At 40.7% G+C, this 18,516-nt stretch overlaps 1 protein-coding gene across 2 annotated transcripts in view; it reads left to right on the top strand.

Annotated features, from left to right (window-relative positions):
• Positions 1–18,516, top strand: part of gpc6a (glypican 6a) — a 156,081-nt gene that overhangs the window by 130,291 nt on the left and 7,274 nt on the right. For both annotated transcript variants that reach the window (XM_047581250.1, XM_047581249.1), the window contains one exon: positions 16,199–16,329. In XM_047581250.1, the coding sequence (XP_047437206.1) occupies positions 16,199–16,329 (131 nt within the window). The remainder of the gene's footprint in view (positions 1–16,198; positions 16,330–18,516) is intronic.

Raw genomic sequence — 18,516 nt, 5'->3', positions numbered from 1 at the left:
TGAAAGTTCCTCCCTGCCAGTGTGATCGGTCGTGGAGCGATCGCTCCACCCAGTGCAATTGCAGACACAACTGCCAATTACGGCCAACGGTAATACAGCCAAATTGGTTAAATCCATGAGTCATGCCATAAAATGGATCCGGTTACAGCTCTAATGAAATTCGGGCATGTAATGCAGATCTGGGCTCCACAGTTTTGTTTCTTTTTTCCCCCTCTTTAATACCCTGTGCAGATCAGCAGACCAAAAAAAGTATTAAGACCAGTTAATCACAGTGCCATGCTAATTCAGCATGCAGAGTTTATGTTTCTAATTCTAACAGTAACAACCATGGGGCATGAGTGCTGTTAGAGTTTCTTAACTTCTGTTTTTGAATTGTTCTGGCAAACATCCGGTCTTAAACATAATAGTTGTAGCAAGTATAGGTTTGACACTTCTTCATTTCTGTGGTACATATTAAGTATGTATAGCAATCAGGCATAACATTATGACCACCATTCTTATGCCTTGTACCTCCAAAGCCTGATGGTTTCCTGTGGTGTAGTGGCGGGGGCCCTTTGGGTCTTAGGGTTTGAGTGGAGGGGCCACTGTGAATCAGGCTTGTAACACTTCATGATCTCTTTGTGATCTCTTGAATTTGGAGGCCAGGTCGACACCTTGTGCTGTTTTTCATGTTTCCTGATGGGTCATTGCTATAGGGTGGGGATGCTTGGTCTGGTCTAGGTGGGTGCTACATGTCTAAGTAACATCCACATGATGAATACCAGGTCCAAAGGTTTCCCAGCAAAACATTGTATTGTCACATGATGGTCAATGTTCTCGTAGGGTTAGGGTTAGGGTCTTGCTCTCATAGCAGTGGTCATAATGTTGTGGCTGATCGATGTATATCTGCAGTATGTAAGATAGTTATCTCTACTAAATTATTCACACACAGAGCTTTTGCCCATTTAGTAACTTTGCTGTGGAAAAAAAGACTGATGGTGCACCCCAATCCAGCTCTGTTGTTCTTGTATAGTCTCTATGAAGGGATGAGTTACAGCCACAGACTGGACTGAACCATGTGCCTTAGGTGGCCGCAGGTGAGAGGAACGTGCTGCTAACGTAAGCCTTTTCAACATCAGCCTCGAGAACCTAGAACCAGTCCATCATCCAGCTGTTCATGCGTGATTATGTCCGCCAAAAAAAAAAAAAAGAGGAAAACCAGCGACTAATGTGGAAACAGTGACGCTTGCTCAACAGAAGTCTGTCTCTGTAAACAAATTAGGATTAATGTATGTGAACAGACACAACAGTTTAGTGCGGCCACCTTCTAATCCCTTAGTGTCGAAAGGCAGCCTCATTACTGTATTTATGCCTCCCCCTTCCGCTTTAATTCCCCATTGTTAATTTGGGACAGCGTGCTCTTTTATATCCTGTGTAGTTACACTTTAATGTCCTGCCTCTTTAGATACATGAGCCACTTTTTCTTTTGCTGAACCCAGCGTGCGCAATTGCCTAAACGCTGTATGTCTGCACTGTTCACATCAAACATGCATCTTGGCTTGTCTCGTTGTATGTACTTTGAATTCTACGAACTCTCACAAACACACAATTGCGTCCAAATGTATGCTGAAAAAGGGAAGGGCCTGCCAGTGGGCCTGTTCCTGGTGAAGGAAGGAAAATAAATGGGGCAAGACACCTATTGTGGTGGACAGCTGCTTGGGAAATGTGCACAGCAGGACGCGCGCTGCTAGGAGACATGCCAGTAAATGACAAAACAATGGTGATGTTTTCTTGTTTGGTAGCTTCCAGCTCCTCTGCCTGGTTTTCTAGCGAGCTCTTCCAGGCTTTTGCTTCTTCCACTTCGGGGAACTCTTTGCAAATCTTCGGCTGCAGTGCAAGAGGGAGGCATGATGTTTTTGTTGAGAGAATTCCAAACATTAAGAACTTGGCGTTAAATTCCTTCACCAGAGAAAAAAACTGATAGGTGCAAAATGTACGCGTCCCTTTGCAGCATTTCTAAGTATATTTCTCAACATTTTGACACAATAAAAATACATTGGAAAAATAATGTTGTTGTGGGGTAAAAGTTTAAGTTTGAAATTACTTTATAATTTATAAAATTATAACATGGAATACGTTCTATTTTTGAGAAAGGTTTAATTCTCTAAGTTATGTTGAGTATTTAGTCCTAAGCTAACCTAAAGATCAATGGACTCCTCACAAAATATTCCATTAATTATTCTTTAATACAATGGCTATTTGCATAAATAATCCCTTAAAGCAATTGTTGTTTGTAGCAGACCTTAGTCTGACCTGTCTTTATTTATGGCCAGTGGACTCAGAAAAAAAGTACATGTGGAGACTCGTTCTCCGCATCACTGATGATTCAATTACTGGCTATCGTCACAAAAATTCCAAATTGCTCAACCCTTCCGGACTCATCATCTTCGGTTTTACTGTAAATGAGACTCGTTTCCCACTTCGAGCTACATTTTGACCCGAACTGCTCTGCTAAACCTGGCTGCCTGGCTACCGGAGCAGCTTGTCAGTGAACGCTGCCAGAAACCCGCAGCATGCGCTGGATTCTACATCAGATTCATCTTCCCCGCTCATCATCAGGATGTTTAGCCCACCGGTCTATTTAGACTGCTTCCCTCGACGTAGTGTGGTTATCACCTCTGCCTGGAGGTAGAAGGTGTTTACCTTGATTTAACACTGCGGGGACCTGTGAGCTAAACTCATCTACATCGGTAGGCAGGCAGGCTGGAGTAAACCACAGTGTGTCAAAGAAAATCCTATTTAGTGCATTATTCAAAGCACTGAATCACAAAATGCAGGGCCATTGTGTCTAAAGTAAGCTAACCCAATTGCTGTGAGTGTAACGAGGAAGTGACCATTCGTGTTGCTTCCCTTTGGAGATTCTCAGAGTCTTTTAAAGCCTGTATGAAGCTACGCTTTATATAATTTAAATCCCCTAGTGCTGTGAGAGTGGTTCAGTCCATGATAGCTTGTTTCTGGTGGTATACATGTGACCTAGAAACTACAGGACTTTTAAGTGATCCTGCAGACAGTCCTTGCATATTTATCAAATGTACAAAATGTTTTAGGGTAAACATTGAGCAGCACAGCCATTCTTTGCAGCACGGCTGCAGCATGTGACGTTACAGACTGTAGAGCAGCGTTCTGGCCTTCTCTGCCACACATCTGTGCATGTGGATTGTGCGTTAGAGACTGGTAGAAGTTTCAGAGGATTTGTTTCCCTTGCAGCGCAACTCTGTGGTGATTGACCCGGACTGTGGAGTCAGGAAGAACTCCAACGGAGCGAATTACACCGTGATCTGTGCTTTCGGTACAAATAACTAGCCCAAGGTCAATCAATACGGATGCCACCCCCACTGTAAATTATTCATTCATTTCCTTTCCTAGTTGTTACCGCTGAAGGTGTACGGATGGAGTGTTTTTTTTTTTCCACTCCGCAGTTTATGGCCTAACACATCAACATGTTGCATTTTTAATATTTCACGCTGGCAAACTCGATAGTTCTGTGGAAACTTATATTAACAGCGGCGCGCACGAGTGAATTCATTTATTCCATGAAGCTGCTTTAATAACTCAGGAGTATCTGTTTATAAACGGTACGTTTACCCTTGGGACGGGACACAAAACCAGCTGTGTATGAAACTTCCATCTGTGCTTACATTATCGGGTCATGGTTTGTTTAGCCTGAATGCTTTGTATAAAAACTGCTCAGCACTCTGTTGTTTGAGATCCATTTTCCTGCCTTAGAGTAACATAAATTAAGCTCTGTATGAAATTTAAATTCATCTGCTTATATTGTGGAATGTACACAGATCGGGCTTCGCATTATGCTACGCTATGCTAATGTCGTGCCTCCAAAACAGTTGTGACTCATCAGAGAACGGACCTGGGCCTTCTGAGGGTTGTCCTGTGGACAGATAATAAATACTGAGGAACATGGACATTTCTGTTCATGACTACACTGCTACTATAATTACATAAATCACACACACACGCATCACATCAGCTATTGGGTAAAGCTGTTGTCATGGGGAATAGTCGTGAATAACATTCCAGCCGTACCTGCAGCCTGTCGCTGGAATTAGCAGATGTGTGGGACATTACATTATGGTTACAGAACATCCTCTAATTGCGTAATTAGCAATGAGGAACGGGATTTATATATTGCATTAGCCAGTTCATCTGTTGTGAGAGTTAGAGCTGTAATAACACATACTTTTGTTGTGCAAATTACCAGTGCCTGCCGGATCTTAGATTTAGCAGTCATTAGATTACATTAGATTAGCTTAGTTGGATGCTTTATTCATCCCGTGGCCATTAAAGACAAATATATATCAGCTACATTAAAGTCTGTGTGACTTCATCTCTAGCGTCACATCATTTTTTGGTGGATGCTGCGTTAAAAGCTGAGATGACATGTGAAGGAGACCTTATGGTCCTGGAGAGTGGTTCTCCGATAACCCTACATGTGCTGTTAGATCTCTGGCTTCTTAAAGAGAGATTTTATTTCCTCCACACACCTCTGCCACACTGAGGCCTCTGGATCCGCCGGTAACACTACAGCAGCATGGGTGAACTCTCCTCTCTGTCTCCTTCACCTCTGAAATTCCAGCTCCAAAACATGTTTAATGTTCTCTCAGTGGAATGGCTAGAGAGTTGCGGGCTACCGAGCTGGTGGACGTCTCTCTGTGCGGGTTTTACCTTGACCCTCTGGCTCTGAGTGCTGTGGTTAGGACCGAAACCTCTCCCCCATTCAGGCCATTCGTTCTGATAATCTGTGATTCCTCACATTCAAATATTATACCTTGTTTGATAAAGCAGCAGACATTTTTGTTGCCTTCCTAATAGTGTGAAAACTTAAAGGCCATAATAATCCCATTTGGGGTTAAATTTAAGTCTTAGCTTCTAAAGATACATTTTGACCTGTTTAAATGTCCCACACAGGGATTTTCTGCGTCTTTTTTTGATTTTTATCTAAGTTGTTTAAAGAGTAATGTTAGAAATCAGCATGTTTTCCTTTCCTTTACTTCGTAGTGTTTGGTCACATTGCTAATTGCTAATTTTCGGCTGCAGTCCCTGGGGCAGAAGTTAAAGTCAAGTGTTCTTCTTTGGCCAATAACTAGTAATATCCACGTTTCTGGATGATAAGGCACATTAGTCTTAGTCACATTTTAGTATTTTAGTAAAAAAGTTTTTTTTTCCAGATCTCGATATATTTAATTCGAGAGTTCCGTCACACTGACTGATGGATGCCCTTAACATTATCATGTGGTAAAATAATAGCATAATGTAACAGGTCTACTGTGAGGTGAGTTTCTGGAGATTCTCAAGAAAACAAGATAAATAACTCGTTATCTCGAAGAAACGGAGGAAATTATCTCAGTATCATGGGAAAACGTAAGAAATAAAATGTTTGAATTCATGGCCGCTTAGGTGCTTCCGTAATTTTTCCTCCTTGACTTTGTTAATGAAATTAACTCTGCTAAGCATCAAGAGCCACCGTACCGTTACATTTAATTTTACGTACCATATGCTTTGATCAAATGCTCTATTAATAAATTACCAATATAATTGAGTGGCGTGTCCAGTGATTGATAATTGCCCATAAGTCTCTTGTCCATGATTGTCTTGTTTTGTAACTCAGCAGATCTGAAATTTTACATGAAAGCGTTTCATATTTATGACTTGATGAGCCTTAATCAGGATTTATATGTTTACGTGGATGCGGTTTAATCACATTTGATTAACTGCGGCATGTCGACGTACGACCATATTGTGGGAGCCTGAGGTTTTAAGTGAGTCTGAAGATATTTTTAAAGGAATCGGTCGTGTGTGCCTTCTTATCAGCCCGCTTTGAGTTACAGTTCTGTGTTGATATTTTAAAGTGGGGATTTTTATTGCAGCTATAATTCTAACACCCGCAGCCAGACTTCTCACTGTGTCTAAAGTGAGGAAACACATGGTTTTTAATTGTATCTGAGACCGTGGAGCGAGGGCAGAGTCGTGTCCTGGTATTCGATTTTATTAAAAATAATAATTTTTGACGTCAGTGCTTATGGACGGCGTTGCAAGCTAACAGTGTGTGATTTGCTTGAGACGAATGGTTTCTTCTTCTTCTTCTTCTTCGTGAGTCACTTTGTTTTCGTGAGATCGATTAAGTCAGGCTTTGTCCGCGTGTTTAACGGAGACGTAAGCGGAGGCCGATCGCGGCATTTAATCCTTGCTTGAGTTTGAGTGAGGCGTAGCTCTGCTCCCACGCCGCGTACGGCTCTTCACTCTGACAGCCATGCACTGACTGACGAAAGAAAGCGCGTGTGATATGCTGAGTCAAAAGCTTTTAGCACAACAAACAGTCGTATAAAGACAGTCATCGCGTTGAATAACTTTCGATTAGTGCTAGAGTCAACTGTTTGGCTGTAATTTGAAACCGAAGCCGGCGGATCTGACCTGTGAAAGTCCTAATTAAAATGACTGGACCTACATTAGCATGCAATGCTGGAGTTTGCCCTACTTCCTACATGCTCTGAATGCTCAGCAACCTCTTGGTTTCAGTCCCAGTACTCGGCGAGCCCAGGAGGAGGAGGAGGTGGGAGTAAAGCTTTGTTTCAATGAAATCTTTAATTTAGGCAGCACAAAGAAAGCAGGGAATAGACTGGAATAGCAAACCTGCACTGTTTTATTTTACTTTTATTGTTGTTGGTTTTTTTGCCCTGCATGTAGTGGTGGTGGTGATTAGCCGTGTAGGTGTGGGAGTCTTAGCACTGAAATACAGAATTCAGTTAGTTTGCCTAAAATATTCAAAATTAAAGGTGTCCATCTTAATCCCCACATCTCACATCCAGTGTGCGAATAAAAATGAAATTATTTTTATTCATTAAAGAATCTCTTAGTAGTGACTTTTGTTTTCCTCTTAACGTTGAATCCTGTGTACCGTAACCCATAGCAACACACATCCATGCCAGACAGCTTACACTGACAGACTGTCACCATGTAACCATAAGAGAAACATTGTGATATGAAGGTTCAGTTTACTCTTCTTACGCCACCCCGAGCCTTTCATGGACTTTGTGAACAATATATATATTACGACCACCTTCCTGTGATTGTGTATCTCTCCCTTCTTCCTCCAAAACAGTTGTGAAAATGGACGTGGGGGTTCTGAGGGTCCTGTGGTGTCTGGTAACTGAATAATATTATTGGGAGGCCTTTGGGTGCTATGTGGATCATCCCACAGATACTTGATCAGTTTCGGATCTAGTGCATAGGTCTTCAACAGGGGATCCGCAACCCCTAGGGGATCCATGGAGGTACTGCATGGGGAGGGGGGGTCGCAAAATCTTTGGTTGATTAGACATTTTTTATGTATATATATATATATATTTTAATTTCTATCAGTATTGAATGCAATATGATAATAATAATGTGTAGTTATATATAGCACTAGATTGAGTTTAATACAGAGCACATATAGTAGGTAGGGGGTCCCTATTTAATCCCTCCCCTGATCTAGTAAATTTGGAGGCCAGGTCAACACTTTTTTTTTAGTTGTGTGCTCAGGCTGCATCCTGCTATGGGGTGGGGTGTGCCTGGTCTGGTCTAGGTGGGTGGCACCTGTCTAAGTAACGTCCACACAAATGAATGCCAGGTCCAAAGGTTTCCGAGCAGAACACCCAATTGTCACGATGTTATTTACTCCTTCTGTCAGAGGTTTTAATTTTGTGGCTGATCGGTGTACATTTCAGCGGATAAACTCCTAACTTGCAAAAACAGCCTTTTCTTTCTATTACCATGCATTTGTAGCTTGTCAGCATCAATTCGAGGCCACGCTTTGCTCGCGAGGAATTTGTGCTGGCGCTGCGAGCCAACTTTGTAGGGTAGAGAGAAGTGGCTTCGTTTTGAACAGGTCTGTATGTCTACCTGTCTGTTTAGATCTAGCTAAAGAATAGTAGTACTGTAATGTTTGTCTTTCTACTGTTTTCTAAATGTAGGAGTAAAGTGCCAAAAGGTTTATTAGCCTGGTGTGGCCGACCCAATTCTTTTTTGAATGTGAGTCTGGTAACACGGCATTTGCATTTTATTATGAGCCCTGCATGCAAGTCCTGTAATCTCATTTATCTCTCATCCCTGTCGGTGGTAACATGCGGAAAGTTTTCAGCCCCAGCTGTCATGCTGGGTTTAAAATAAGACCAGGTGATGGAAACAAAAGACTTTGCTTTTGTCCAGCTCTGCTCTTCCTCTTGCTTTTAAAATCCAAATTGATGCCGTCGCATCATCTTTCAGGTCTGACTGGTCTCATCAGTCAGTAGTCACGTGAAACCAGTTTCGTGAGATTATCTGAGATACAGATACATATAAAAAGAAAATTGGTCACAGGGTTGAAGGTATTAAGTGGCTCTTTCAAATAAATATTGGTATGACTTGGAAAAACTTTTTTTTTTTTAAAAAAACATGGATGTTGTTTGAAAAACAGTGATATAAAGTGATATATAATCCAACGGCTAACGTAAAACAGAAAGGTGTTCTGTTGTTTTATCCACTCCATTTATATCAATGAAGGTAACACAATGTCACAGAACACAATATACAGTACACATGCAGATAAATCAACACTGGTAGAGAGTCTACAGCTGGACAAAAGAAAACAAACAAAATTAACCTCCATGATTTATTGCACGGACTGCTAATTATATTAGACTGCAGCTGTTTTACCCACATGCACCAAATAAGCTGTAAATTGATTATGTAGTCGGAATGGAAATTAAACAGGTATAATGTGCCCAGCTGATAAAACACTGCGTCCGCGCTCTCAATCTCCTCCACCGATGAAGCAGTTGTTCACATTATCAGTTATTTAGAGTAAAGCAGTTCTGCAGTGAACTCTGGGCTGCCAGCGAATTGTCAAGAGACACTGGGGGTTCAGCAGCATCTAATCCTGTGTTTGCAGCAGCAGCACAACAGATATGGTTAAAGCAGTAACTATTCTGGCTGGAGTCAGGCTCACTGCCTTGGGCGCTCATGTAAAGACTTGTGGTTACACTTTTGTCTTCGCAAGTCACCCGTAGTGCACTGTGTGCGCTTTTGAGCCTGCGCATGCTGCATTTATTTATGAACAAGTGTTTGTTTATGCTGTGTAGTAGTAATGACTGTGCTGATAGTGAACTCTTGACACTGTTTATATAGACTCTATATTTTCTTAAACATATGGAAAACAGTGCGTTATATTTCCACAGGCATCAGTTCCAATGCCATTAATATATAGATTTATTAACTTATATGTTTATAATTATCTTGGCTTCACCTTCCCTCCTGTATTGTTGCTTGCAGGCCCTTGGCTGGCAGAATGAGCCACATCAATATCACAATGATGTGGGTACATTTGTAATGTCTGGGCAAAGCAGCCTGCCACATTCTGATCTGATCCATTGTCAGCGCACGGCTGATGTGGGCCATCGCGAATCGGAGCCACACCAGCATGTGTTAAACCTAACCAGCTTTGGTGCCTCCATGACAGGATTACTACATGAAATATGAGGGCAGTCTCCTGCAGTGGCATCCTGTTGGTGCAGGCCCTTTCATGTCCTGTTAAGACCTGAGGCTTCTCTCCATGCACTCTCCCAAATCCCCCGGTGTAACTAGGACATGATGGGTGCACGCGTGCTCACGTGTCCCCCTTATACATGTGTTCTTATCCTCGTTGTTCTGTCTTTCGCGGAGTATTATTTATTAGTGCGCACGGAAAACATGCGAGAGGGGCTTCAACCTTAAAATAAATTGATAGGATGTTGTTTGAGATGTACTGAGGACGACATAAAAAGTGGCTAAATGCAAACAGACTTTGATCCACGGGGGAAATTGCTTCGTCACAGTAGCTCAGTAAAAAAAGAACACTCTTGAAATCCAGTGGTAAAAATAAAAATTGGTACGTACGTTTAATACGTACGATAAATAAGGTGCAACAATATGGATGGACTTAAACAGGCCAAGGACCCCCAAACTGATGGAGAGGCTAAGTAGGGACCCTCTACCTACTATATGTGTTCTATATTAATCTTATAAATATACATTATTATCATCATTTTACATTTAATATTAAACTATTCAAATAATACACAGGTTCAAATATTCACGTACAACAGTAGGATGGCCGTGTAACTGCCATAAACATACCTGACATAAACATAGCTAACTGGTGTTTGTATAAATAACTGACAGATTCAAGTTTTAACTTTAACATAGCTAAATGTAGTAGGGACAGTAAAGCTATTTTGGCCTCAGTATTCGGCTGACTGGAGCGAGCTGCACTGTTAGCTCCTCTTTTGTTAATATTTCAGCGCGCTAAATAGACTTTTGTCTATGGCCAATGTTTCATAATTGACTCAGCAGCAATAGGGGCGGGGCCTAATGTGTACAGGAGGCTTAGATTGACAGGTGTAGTCTCCTATATCGCTGAATGAGTAAAGTGCTGGCTCCATTCATCCCTTTACTAAAATATGATGGATTCACGTTACTGTGCATTTAAAAACAAATTAAATTTGTGGGTGAAAGTTGTGGTGGAAAAATGTCTAATCAACCAACGATCCCTGCAGTACCTCCACTGAACCCCTAGGGGTCTCGGACCCCTGTTGAAGACCTATGAGAAAGAGAAACAGGTCTAGTTATGGTATTTTCTGTGATGTTTTCTCAATCATGTTTATTCACTATTTGGAAAAATAGGGGTGCACAAATTCTTGTATTACAACGATAAAAACCTAAATTTGTGAATATGTTACAAGAAAAACAAATACTGGGACATATTGAATAGTTTTAAAAAAAAAACAGTTTCTTCTGACCACTACAGGTAAAAATGCACGAATTAGAATGGAAGAGCCACGCTTCTACAAAGAAATTTGCTAACCCAATGTGAACAAAATGTTAAGTCTAATTATACATCCCGCCGTGACAAATCACATGGAGCTGTGTACTGTATGTGAGACAAACACAACACAGGGTATGTGTTGTTATCACCTACAACTCTTTATTAAGGCAGTGTGGGTAGGAAATAATTAGCTCCAACCCCCATAGGTTAAAAAAAAAAAGAAAAAAAATAGCACTGGTGAGGAAATGACTGTAGGTGGGAAAGTGGTTATTGCAAAATGCGAACGGAAAGTTGCAGCAGTTAGTAGAAACACAAAATACTGCAATGGGATTATATTTCTACAACAGGATTAAAACAGATCTAATACTAATCCAGTAGCAGACCTCCAAGGAGTGAGCACAGACAGATGAATCCAATAAAATGCATAAATCCAATGGGACCGTTTGAAACTTTGTCACGCTGTTGTGCATAATGGGGTATGCTTAATACCAGGTGTACCAGGTATTTAGGACAGAGGTTAGAGGAAGAGTGCTTTAATTAGGTAAATTCAAGTTATAGCCCTTTTCTAACATTTTCTAGTCTTTTTTTTCACCCGTTTGAGGGATTTTCAGGACTGCTAGGGCTTCTATATGTTTCACACTGTTACAAATGTGGCATAATAAGAAGTAGTCATATAATATTCTGGGAAGAGAACCTGAGTTATATTGTATAAGGCATTCAGTCTGTCCGGCTAAGGCTTTGCTGAATGAAGTACAGTACAAGCTACTGTGGCCTGTAGCCAAATCCAAGATAAAGAAATGTTGCTGCTCACTGGGTTATTACCTCAGGCTCGGTGCAGATAACCCGATAGCGGCTGCTCTCTCGGCTTTCTCTCCACCAGCCTCGAGCGGCAAAGCAGTCAATCCTTTATCCCGAGCTAACCGCCAACCACAACAATTTGCCGGCTCCGGCATACAGAGAGTGTCTGTGATTGACGGGCGACATGGAGCATGGGATTGACACTGCTGCAACATTTTAAACCTTTTAGACACACGTGAAGCACACGAGTGCTGCATAACCACAAACTCGAATGCATTTATGAGAAGGCAGAGTATCAGAAATGGATCAAACGGTGCATCTGTCTGTAACAATATCATGCAAACTAACATAGTTCCTACCTACAGAAGGGGTTGCACAACTTCAATTTTTTTAAACTCGAATATTATGTGATGAAAGTTGACACTTAAACTAAAAACACAGTAGAAAGTGATGCTGTGCAACAATGAAATATATTCTTGACCTGAATACATATGCTGAGAACAGACAGCTCATGTGCTACATACTGCAGACATGCATAGCCTGTATAAAAACAGGCTGCACCCTCAGTAGCATTTAACAGTGCTCCACAGCGTGTTCGATGGTTTAGACAGTATTTCTCTGAATTCTTCTCCGTGCACTGCAGCTAAAGGTCTAATAACTTTGTGAATTCACCATCAAATTGTTGATGTGCAGCCTCCTTCTCTCTGTTACCGTGTGGCATTTGGTGAAGTTTGCTGGCTGCTGTCCAGAGGATTTTAAAGCGTTCCTCTGCCGGTGTTAGCTTTTCAGACGAGCCTGCATTGCAGTGGCACTTTAGTTGCATTTTGTTGTATGCCACAGAAGTATGGGATCATTCTCTGGTGACGTATTTCCATGAACTTGATGAACCGCTGCTAGTTTGCTGCAACAACCCACTGGACTCCTCACCTGTCTTCTGATGTAATTGTCACGTGGTCATCGACTAGTAGACACGCTTAAAATTTCATAAAGCATTTCATAGCACAGCAGTATCATGCATGTCGACAAACCAAATAGTCAACTGGTCTATGCAACCCCTGATCTATTGTACTTCTTAAAACTCATCTCTTCTCCCATTGACCACCTGTAAGACATTCATTTTATTGTCTTATCTTTTTGTACAGCTGTTTTTACTGATGTTTTATCTCTTTTTAATTTTTATGTTGTATTTGTGCCTATGTCTTTTATTTGTTGTCTTTTATCTATTCTTCTCTACAGCCCTGTGGTTGTTTTAAAGTACTTAATAAATAAAGCTGGATTGGATTGGATTGTTGCCTCAGAACTGAAAGCACATTTAATTATTAACTACATGACAAAAATACCCATTAAGTGCTGATGCATCCATTGTACTGGAACCAATTCAAAGAGTTAACAAGGAAGTTAACAGACTAGAACAACTGATAAAATCTACTTAAAGAATTTCAACAACGGGAATGGATTCATACATAAGCAATAGTTGTGTTAATAAAGGGTCTTATGTAACTGGTTGTTGCTTTTGGATACTTGAAATAGTTGTTTCACAAACCATCCATCACTCAAGAGCCACTTCATAGCTTTTCCTTGACCTTCCAGCCTTCTAGTCATCAGGGACCTTCATAAACAGATGGAGTTTGTTTAATTGTTAAAGAGATGGATCTGGCACTATGTGAAGTCAGTGTTGTGATTCATTTCATGGTTCCAGCAGTGATTCGAGGTTGCTGTCGAGATGTGTATCGTCCAAAAGGTGATTCAGGGTGTGATTCAGGGTGTGGGGCTGGGCGGTATGCTGGTATTTATTTTTTTCCGTCATTATTTAATATAGCAGCATACTGGTGTATTTAATCACACGCTGCATCGTAAGACATCATTTCAGACCAGGCCTTTTTCAGTGTTTTCAGCCCTTCTAAACACAGCGACAGCGATACTTTGTGCAAATACCCTAATGTGTCTGGTAAACCTAAAAAAAGGTAGTGTATTTCAAATCATATAGAATTCATAAAGAAGACGTCAGAGTAATTAATTAATTTATTTTAAACTCTGATGTATATTGAGGTGGTGGCCTCATTTACTATATACAGAAAAAACAAAAAGAGACACAATAAAAAAAAAATAATGCAAAAAAAAAAAAGTGTTTCAGGGATACTAAAAAAGTGTTCCTGTTAATGATATGCATTACATCAAATGCCTGAAGTACCGAAAGTATCGATATTTTTATTTTAGAATTGATTTTAGAGCATAAAGACCTGGTATCGGAAGTGTCGATATTTCAGTGCATCACTAGCGTCTGCGTCACTGTGAGGACTGGCAAAGATGGAAAGGTCCGAAAAATGAAGCGACAGAATGAGAAGACCATGAAGATTAACTTGTTCTAGGTGCCGAGTCGGTTGTGTGGTTTTCATAAGGTGACCAGACGTCCCTGATTTCTGGGGACAGTCCCCCTTTGGATGAGCCGTCTAAAGCTGTCCCCGATTTTAGCTTTTTATGAATGAGAAAAAAATAGTTGTTACGGTAGCTGGTCTTGCTGCTCTTGACATTACAGACATAGCAGTTTAAATATATTTAGACGTGAATAAAAATGTAAAAATAAATGAAACCATAATTGTCCCTGGTTCTTCATTTCATCTTGGTAACATTATTTTTTTTTTTTTATCTCCGAACTGTAAATGTCCCCGGATTGCATTTCAGAACACGATGTGAACACGTATTTATGCATTGAAAAAAAATATCAGAACAGCTGCAACGTAAAGGCTCCAGCTTGCATGGACAGCTTCCTTACTGAGTTGAACCTCTGCTGGAAATATAGCCAACACAGAGGCTTTCGGTCATTGCATTCAATCACTCGGTGTGTTTTTTTATTTTCATATATGGCTGTAAATTGTATGAGAAACACATTTTGTAGTCTGTGGTTTTTCTGAGCCTTGAAGAATCCTGCAGCTGAAATTGGTTAGAGTCCAAAACAATTTAAAGAAAAAATGACAACAGTGTTGAAAGCAATAGAATTTCACAGAGGAGGTTGTGACCCATCAACAATGTTCTTTCTGGCCAAAATATATATTTACCCCCCCTGACACACACACACACACACACACACACACACACACACTCACAATAAATACATCACCTGTCTTGTGCTTGTTTGTGGCTTTCACTGTTTTATGAATGCAGGACACGGTGGCAAGAGAACGGTGCTGAGTCCTGGGGAATTATCTTATTTTCAGACGCGATATGCTCGAGCCGTACACATTTAACAGAGCGGGTGGGAAAAAAAAAAAGAAAGCCAGCCCACTCTCTCTCACAGCACTGCTTCGTTTTAGGCGTATTCTTACGACGTAGGTGTAAACGTCCTGCATTACCCAGATTCCTCTAAGCTTCACCCACTGAACGGCCAACCTGAAATGTTCCCGTAATATACCCTGAGGATTTCAAATGATCCTCAGCGAGAGTGAACAAAGTAGCACCAGATCGCTCCCTCCACTTCATTAGGACACAATATTATTATCATTATTTATTTTATTTTGATTGCATGTGTTTAGTCATTAAGGAGACCGTAAAGGTGGAGTCTGTCCAATTAATACGACTATGCCTTATCGTTTTATAATTCATAAGTCCTGAACTCCCTGCATATTGCTGACCTCTACCTCCCTGAGTGAAGATCTCCCTCGTGCTCCCAAAACCGTCGTGACTCATCAGAGATCCCTCTTCTGAGGGCGTCCTGTGGTGTCTGGTAACAGGATGTTGTTGGTGGGGGGGCCTTTTTGCTCCTTTGGATGGAGGGGAGGGGGATCATCTGTGAGTCATTACACAGATACTAGATCAATTGGGGATCTAGTGACTTTGGAGGCCAGGTCAATAATAAATGATTATATTCTATTTCATGTTGCATGATAAAGGTGATTAAGTGCATACCCTAACATACAATTTATTTAGTCCAATTTATTTTATTTAATTTTTTTATTTATTTTGCGTTCCGACTTCATGGTTGTTATCGACTGTATCAAAATAACAAATGCAACACAATGTGCTTTTGTACATGACGAGTGCTCATGATCTGTTCCTCCTGTTTGCCGATGACCCGTTCAAACTTCTCGCTGAGTCCAGATGGAATCAGTCGGGGGCGACCGCTCTTGCCAAATATCAAATCTGAAACCCCAAGTCTGTCTCGTATGAATCAGAGAGGAGCACAATATGGGTGGAAGTGGACAAGAAGCAAAATGGAAGAACAAGAACCGCGGGTAGTCCAGCAGTACTTTTTCCCCTGATGGAATAAATGAACAGAAGGGCTTGTAACTACCCAAATTTGCCGCAATGTTTAGTGTTTAAAATCGCAATGTCTGTATTGTATGTGTGTTTGTAGCTGATTTATTTCACTTGGTGGAGCACACACCGACACGTTTTAACTGGAAGTAGAGTAATAACTTTAATATGATCTCTGAAAACTAAGTTACAGCGACTGCGGTCGATTCCTTTCTCATCTTTTTCACAAAATTACCAATCTAATAAAAATCTTTGCACTGTTTTGGCCCCCGGCAGGTGATTGACATCAAAGAAAAGTTGAAGGAGTCAAAGAGGTTCTGGTCCAACCTGCCTGATGACATCTGTGCCAAGGGCAAACTCACAGAGTCAGATGACGAGCAGTGCTGGAACAGCCACACGAAGGGCAGGTGAGGACTCCTGCTACTCTTTATAACCACGGCAAAGTCACACTGCTCTCCCGTTATCACATTTTGCCTGCCAGGGATTAAAATAACCACTCTGTTCCCAGATTAACACTCTCTCTTTTGGTACAATGGCTGGTGCTTATATGGAGAACTTCTACAGTATATAAGCTCCGAGGCTTTAATACCAAGAGGGCTGTGGAGTTTTCCGACGCCTCTTTGTCATGCAGCTTTTACAGTAACGCAGAGTGGCATGGAAGACTGGTCAAGTGAAGTTTTATCTGACTGTGAACCAGAGATGGTGCATGAAAAAATAAAAAATGCCAGCACATCACTGCGAGGAGGCCCAGATGGTGTAATAAAAAAAAAAAAAAAAAAAAAAACATTTGTGCACCTGCACAGTTTTATTGCTGTAAATCTGGTAGGTAAGTTGATAATAAAACACCCATAACAGCCTGTGTGACTGTGTGAGGAATGTAGAATATGATTCCTCTCTATTTAAAGGCAGGATGTGGCCACTTCACTACAGTTATGAAGTCAAATAGAAAAATTAGTGCTTATATGATATCAATCAGGCATAACATTATGACCACTTACAGGAGATGAAAAACAACACTGACCATCTTGGACCTGGCACATTCGTGTTGATGTTACTTAAAGACCAGACCAGGCCCCTCCACCCCATAGCAACTTTTCAGCCTCCCGAGACCTGAGCTTTTGTTTGGTATTTCTCTTCATTTGGGATTAGTAGGACCTAAGAACTATAAAAACTAAGCATCATGTTAGAACAGGAAGTAGTTTTTGGGAAAAAAAAATATATATCTTCATGTGTGTACATCTCACTCAATATTACAATAATGTCATCAGTATGTAGCAAAATATAAATCTGTTAATATTCAAGTCTGAACATTGTGCAAAGATAATGAAAAACCAACATCCACCAAGTTATAGCTCTTTACTATTGATAGAATTTGTTACAGTTGCGCATCATATTAAACTAGAGAAGTTAATGAGCATAAATAAACAAGTGTTTGCTGTTAAACTTGATGAGGTTTTGTGCCTTGTCCACTTTTGTTACGTTATCGATGCTTTTACACCAACTAGTATCTAGATATGAGGATAAAAGTTAAAATGAAGCAGAATAAGTTGCCACGAACCCAAAACTTAATGTCCCCATTTGAGGATGCAGGGTTTCAGGAAGTTAATAGAAGCTGCTCAAAAAAACAAAAACAAAACAAAAAAAAAAAAACACGAAAAACAGGTCACTAGATCCCAAACTGATCAAGTATCTGTGGGATGATCCACAGATCAGCCCATAGGATTCATAGGACCCCCCATTAACCATTGAACACCCTCAGAAGGTTCTTGTCCATTCTCCAATCACTCACAATTTTTTTGGAGGCACAAGGGAGACTTACACAACATTAGGAAGGTGGTCGTAATGTTATGCCTGATCGGCGTATGCATAAAATATGTAAAAAACCCGACTAAGAACCTGGAGCAATTAAACAAATCTAGTTCTTTTAAGTTGCCTTTCTAGTGTAGTGGATTTGCATCAAGTTTTAATTAGTTTCAATTTATTTCATTTGTATTTGAATAATTTGTGGTTAATGCGATTTGAGCGTGCAACGTTAGAAAGAGTAGCTCTCATAAACCTGTCTGACTTCAGTCTACTTCGTGACTTATCAGCCAGTTACTCAAGCTAGATAGTCAGATAGTCGCACTCAACGGTGACAACCACTGTGTCAGCGGTGCCCTCTTTAATTTAAGTGGATCGCTTTGTTGGCAGAGAGCGCGCCACTTTAGGGAAGAAAAACTAATGAACACAATTAAAGCTAATGAGGAGAACAAACTCACCGCTCTGACAACACGTACGCCGCTTTCAATGGAAAGACTGCAAATTAATAACAAGCAAATAGAGAGCTACATTCTCCAGTTTCTCTGCAAGTATGCGTTGTTCTCGAGGAGATGAGTTGTGTTGAGCGGTCACACGGTCGATTGCCTCTGCAAAAACCAAATACCGCAATAAAAGAAATGGTAATGGAAACACTTACATTTTGAAAAACCTCTCAAACATCTGAAGCTCAAACACTTTTACATTCTCATGAGGTGTTTTTTCAGATGTATTGAACAGTTTATCGTTTCAGGCCAAACTGATGGAGAGATTAAGTAGGGACCCCCTACCTACTATAT

The sequence above is a fragment of the Mugil cephalus genome, chromosome 3 (assembly GCF_022458985.1).
Source record: "Mugil cephalus isolate CIBA_MC_2020 chromosome 3, CIBA_Mcephalus_1.1, whole genome shotgun sequence".
Classification (NCBI taxonomy): domain Eukaryota; kingdom Metazoa; phylum Chordata; class Actinopteri; order Mugiliformes; family Mugilidae; genus Mugil; species Mugil cephalus.
Note: the sequence above shows the minus strand (reverse complement) of the source record. Positions and strands in the feature narration are given on the sequence as shown.